Source organism: Pelobates fuscus, chromosome 9 (genome assembly GCF_036172605.1).
Source record: "Pelobates fuscus isolate aPelFus1 chromosome 9, aPelFus1.pri, whole genome shotgun sequence".
In the NCBI taxonomy this organism is placed as follows: Eukaryota; Metazoa; Chordata; class Amphibia; order Anura; family Pelobatidae; genus Pelobates; species Pelobates fuscus.
The window spans coordinates 163,666,022-163,672,021 of NC_086325.1; the positions used below are offsets into that span (position 1 = coordinate 163,666,022).

The 6,000-nt window shown below is 36.0% G+C and overlaps 1 protein-coding gene across 1 annotated transcript; it reads right to left on the bottom strand.

Moving 5' to 3' along the window:
* Positions 1-841: 841 nt before the first annotated feature.
* Positions 842-2,780, bottom strand: LOC134573719 (nicotinamide N-methyltransferase-like). Its single transcript, XM_063433498.1, has 3 exons — positions 2,633-2,780; positions 1,850-2,057; positions 842-1,271 (listed from the first exon to the last, which is right to left on the bottom strand). The coding sequence occupies exons 1-3, from the start codon at positions 2,778-2,780 to the stop codon at positions 842-844; spliced, it is 786 nt and encodes a 261-aa protein (XP_063289568.1).
* Positions 2,781-6,000: the final 3,220 nt, after the last annotated feature.

Below are 6,000 nucleotides of genomic sequence, written 5' to 3' on the forward strand. Positions count from 1 at the left end.
CAGGATTTCATTCTAGGATGTGTTATTTTTGTGTTCCCTTTATTTTTTTTTGAGCAGTGTATAAATAAATAAATCCAATGCTCCTGCATTGCAACTTTAACAAAATAAATACCTGGTGCTCTGGTCACACAAAGTATAAATAATGAAAGCAATACCGGCACTCCAGGATTTGGTAAAAAAAAAAAAAGAAAGGTTAGTTCCAGACTGGAACTGTAAGAATAAAGAAAAACTAACCTTTCTTTTTTTTTACCAAATCCTGGAGTGCCAGTATTTCTTTCATTGAAATATATATATACACACACACTTTAATCTGCCTCCCACACATAATATCTCCAAACACATTCGCACACACTGCACCCCTCACACACACACACACACACACTGCATCCCTCACACACACATGCTGCACTCCTCACACACACCCACACTGCACCCCTCACACAAAAACTGAACACCTCACCACATACATGCACTGCTCCCCTATACACATTACATTCCAAACACACACTACATCCCTTATACACAAACTAAATCTCCTCTGGGCACACACACTACATTCCTGAAATACAAACTCTGGATCTGTGCAGATAAAGCGAAGTGCAGATAAAGCAAAGTGCAGAACCGATCATAAGCACAGTGTAGCATCAGTAAACATTGTACATGCACTAAGAGAAAACAAAAGGAAACTCCAAATAAATGTTAACAAATATTTAATTGATCTTTAAAATTAAACATATTTTAGCAACGCATTGCACAAAAACATGAAAATGCTGAATCGTTTGTCTTCTAATGTTACTTTTAAAATACTTTTCCACAACTACAAATTTGAGAAATAATTTGATTAATTCTCTCTTTCCTTACGAGCTACAATGTACCCAATATGTTCATGATCCATTAAGTGAGTGTTTAATTTGCTTTCATATACTTCAAAACTCACAGTGGTATACCCATTGTCTCGGAGAACTTCCTTCACAAAATCTTCATTATAGTTTAGGAAAGAAAACCTGTGATCACCAATTGTATAATAGGTCGCACTGAAAAAGGCAAACAGAATGAGGTGACCTCCCACCTTCAGCAGGGATGAGAATTTTCTAAAGCTGTTGCGATAACACTCATGATCTTTGCAGGCGACATCAAAGTACCAGGCGCTAACTGCACAGTCTGCTTGAGGCAGGACGACGGAACCCAGTGGGTTGTCATTGGTGGGATCCCATTTTAAACAACGTTTCACAATACTTCTGACTTTCTCTTCCTCAGCTTCCACTAGTTCACTGAAATGTGATAAATTCAATATATTTTAATATCATAATGATGTGCAAAAAATGGCTCCTAAAACACAAAATATTTTAGCAGGCTAAAGTACCATAGGGGTCTGCAGTGTCTCTTGTGTGAAAAATGTGTCCTCTTTTCTTTAATTTTACAAAAATTACTTTTATTTGAGTTTGGAGTGCCCCTTTAAGTATTTGTAAAGTTCAATGTTTATGCTGGTTTCGTTGGATGAGTAATTTGCTGTAATAGTAAAAGAAATCATAAAACTGGCCAAACTCTATCCCAATATTCGGTGTCTACGTCCATTTACTGGGGTGGAAGGCTTGGTATCTAGTGATGGACATAGCTAGGCTTTTGTGCAGCCATGAGCTAATGGAAGAGAAACGTGTTCCTCTACAGACTGGTGACCTTTCCTTGAGTATAAATGAGGGGGAATAAAGCTTTATGGACTAAATATTGTTTTGCAAAGTTAATGAAAGCAAAAACGTGTAGACATGACTTTGGTAGTGAATGGGGTTAGCTCGCTCCATAAATTGAAAAAGGTAAGGTGTATAAAATTTCTCTAACCTAGCAGACTCACCTCACACCCTTAATTCCACATGAAATTTCAGCAGCATGAGACCAGTCTACAGCTTCTGGCTCCTTATTCAGCCATTTTTCCATTTCCTTAAGCTTTCGATCTGATGAATCTAAAATGGTGATTTCCTTAAAGAAATCGGACATAACCATCAAATGACAAAAGGCTGCACCAGCTGTGAGGTCTATCAGAGTCTCTCCTTTCACAATACCTGGGGGAAACAAATTAGTAGACTCATCGCCTTCACTACACTACACATATCACAACAATTATTTTTTATTTTTGTTACATGTATTTTTGAGCCTGGGGTAAAATCTTATTCGCTTAGAATAAAACCACATTATTTATCAGCTACTTTTCAAAATGCCATTGAGATGTTAAAATAATGTCTGTATATGGTAAGTAAAGGCCACATGCAGTTTGGACCGCTGCCTGACTAAATCCGGGCATCTGAACCACACAACATGTTCTCAACATGTTGTCCCATCTGTCCTCCAAACTATATATATAATCATTCCCATCATGATATACACTTTGATGTATTCATAAGCACAAAAATGACAGAGCTCCTAATGTTTCAAATTCCAGAAGTTGAAGACAAAAAAGTTGACGGTGCAATAAGGCAAAGCTCAGATTCATATATCTCCGTTCTCACTTTTATCTGGTGACAAAATTCAAACAGACAAGTCACCTCAGGTCTTTTCAAATTGCTGTCAGAATGGTCCTTTAATACTGGTGGCACTGAGGACAGAATATATATGTTGGCTTCGGAGACAATGAACGTACCTGAACACAAACACTGAAATATTTTTTGCATTGTAGTGTTTAATAGTTCTTCACTGAAAACCGTCTTATCACGACCAACATATGTTTTTATAATCCAATGATGATCAAACTCTTCATCGTGATAATGTTTATGTTTCAATTGCTCCATCTCAAGGCTTTATTTTCAGGTATCAATTTACTAGCAAAGGAAATACAAATGAATATCTGTTAATGCACAAAATATCTCTAAAATTTATAAAACACTAGTATTTTTCTGCAATATATTTCTATATGTTTCTAGTTAATGTGTATTTTTCTAGAATGCATTTTTCCTACAGGACTTTAGCGGTTTATTTACTAAAAAGTACCTTGAGGTCATCCAAGTATCTTTAGAATTCAATACAGTCACTGATTGGTGATTAAGCTGTAACTCTCTCTGTTTTGATGATGATGATGATGATGAATATATGCTATAGTATTGTTTCTTGTAATCTAATATTTTAATCATTTATTCTATCACAAACTGTCTGTATCGCAACGTAATTTTCCATTATTGTAAGATTGCAAATCTAAATAAAGGGCAGTGGATAGGGGCACTATATTATAGATAAAATGTTCAATAAAAATAGAAATTACAGAGTTATTCACTAAACTGATATCTGCTACTGTTTTAGATGTCTGCTCTGTGATCACCAAACGCTGTTAAACATTTACATTCCAGAAACGTGTGAATATATTATTTACTGAAAATTCTGATAGCAGCTCAAATGAGATAAAAGATTTTCCCATCTTTCCTCTTCAATCTCAGTTTATTCTGTATTATCCAGCTCTGCATATTAACCTCCTATAATATTGATTTTAAAAGTAATATGTTTGTTAAAGTAACACTCCAAGCTTCATAACCACTGCATACTGTAGTGATTATGGTTCCTGGTGTACTCTGGCACCCCTGCCCCCTTCCCCAATGTAAGTAGTCAGATTGTTTGCTAATGGTTCACCTTCTTACCTGGGGTCCGCTCTGCACCAGTCACAGCCTCCTCTCCAGCCAGAAGCTCTCTTCACTGAGATAAGCCCAGTAATATAGGTCGTAGCTCATTGGCTAAGAGCAACCTGCTGATGTTTTCAGCCAATGAGCTGGCCCCACATGAAAGGCTTTAGGCAAGAGACTTAGAATAAAATATTGAATAATACCTAGCTTAAATTTATCTTGGTGAATGGGTATTGGTTGCAGTTTCCTCAGGAGACCTTCCCAGTCGGTCCCCCAAACAGACCAAATATATAACAAAAATCAATATAGGGATAAAGCTACATATCTAAACAAATAATATACAATAATACATTTGTGATCTAATAAATAAAAAGTCTATATAAACTGGGGGTTTGGGATACCAGGAAACTCCTGACACCATAGCTATTACAGCCTGCTTGGAGTGTTCCTTTAAATCAATTAGTAATTTAAAAAGTATTTATTTAGATTTTATTACAGTGTAGGTATTTTGTGAAATAAAGAATTTCTTAAAAACCTGCTTTGTATTTATTTCTTTTAGATTTTTTATATATTTTTTTACTTAATTTGATTCAGCATAATCTCTTCGTCCAGAAATGTTTTTTAATTCAAGTCATGCGATATTTGTTGATGTGGTAATTCAACTCAATTGAAAATCAGTCATGCTAACTATTTGGGGAAAAAAACTTGGATGAACCAAAAAGGTGGGAAAAAGGCACATACTAGTGGGCAGCTTTACAAAAATGTCTACAATATGCTTAGCCAGTAGACATGTGCAATTCGTTTCGGTCCGAATGTATATTCGGATGAATTTCGGCAATTCCGACATTCGGATGCTTACGAATGTCTGAAGTGCTGAAGTTCCGAAGTGCCGAAGTTCCGAAGTGTCGAAGTACCGAAGTGGCTGAAGTTCCGAAGTTCTGATATCCCGAAGTTCCGAAGGTCCGAAGTTGTCGAAGAGCCGAAGTTCCGAAGTGCCGAAGTTCCGAAGTGTCGAAGTTCCGAAGTGCCGAAGTGCCGAAGTTCTGAAATTCCGAAGTTGCCGAAGTTCCGAGGTGTCGAAGTTCCGAGGTGTCGAAGTGCTGAAGTTCCGAATGTCCGAAGTGCCGAAGGTCCGAAGTTCCGAAGTTGCCGAAGTTCCGAGGAGTCGAAGTGCCGAAGTGCCGAAGTTCCGAAGTACCGGAGTCCCGAATTTCAGAATGCCGAACCGAACCAAATTTTTTCGCCATGCACATGCCTATTAGCCAGCTTAGCCAGCCAAATGGTTAGCCAGCTTAGCCTCCTGGCTAAGCAATATCAGGCATTTTTGCAATGTCAATTGAGTTGTCAGAATTAGATTAATATATACTAGTCGCCAAATTTGTATAAAACTTTTGGAAAATTTGTATTTCTGAGGTTTAATAGCTCATAACATCAGTCTTTTTTAGAATAATACCATAAAAACAAATATATAATTAGGAAGATAATGGAATATAGAATGTAATGCAGCACACTTTATTTAAAAGAATAATAATTTTAAAAGAAGTTATACACGGAAAACCATTATAAAGTGAAGAAAACAACATGAAAGCATATTTGATAACATCTCACTATTTGTGTTAGTATTGAATCAGGAAACCGTTTGCCAAAATTAAGGCCTTACAATGGCTTCCCATGTAGTAAACCAAGTTCTTTAGTTCAAGTGTAATAATGTGAAACCAAGATTTGACTATTGCTTCTGTCAATTGTCTTTTTTTTTCTTCTTTGTTTCTGGCTAACTGCTATGTGTTTTTTTTGTTGGATTCAGGTCAGGGCGATACCTACTACACAATATTCTGTTTTCGTTTGTTTACTTTTTTATTTCATATTGACTTAGATTTAAGAACCTCATCAAGGCGCTGCTCCACTTTCCCTCTAAACAATTTTTCATGCAAATCTGTGATAATTCTTTATCCTTTTCACAGAAGACCCCAATTTATTTTAACATTTTTTTTAAATATTTCTAAAGCTGATATTAAAATATAAAAGGTATTTTATTTGCAGTGTTTAACTATATCTTTCTTAAAGTTTAAGAAGTCCTTTTGGTCATAGTTCTCCACTTGTTTGAAAGCTTGTACTTGTACTTACGCCCCAAGCCAAAAGCTGCCAGCCCCATCCTGACTTGCAACATATCCCCCCACGCTTTTTGTCTTTGAATAATTTCCACATACGTATATAATATTTTAATTTCACGTATACATTCATTCTACAACTCTCGCATATTAATACAAAGCTAAGATATGATCTCATGCAAGATGAATAATAAAGTATGAACAATTTAATAAAGAACAAATAAAAGTATGTATAAAAGAGTTACTTGTGATTGCTCCCTGTTTCAACAAAGCCCGTTGAATAAATTATTTAA

Bases quoted from the DNA above. Each gene is read 5' to 3' on its own strand.
- LOC134573719 (XM_063433498.1), bottom strand. From the start codon at position 2,780: ATGGAGCAATTGAAACATAAACATTATCACGATGAAGAGTTTGATCAT. The intron at 2,058-2,632 runs GTACGTTCATTG...TGTTTCCCCCAG, and splicing joins ATTTCAGTGTTTGTGTTCAG to GTATTGTGAAAGGAGAGACT. The intron at 1,272-1,849 runs GTGAGTCTGCTA...ATCACATTTCAG, and splicing joins TGTGGAATTAAGGGTGTGAG to TGAACTAGTGGAAGCTGAGG.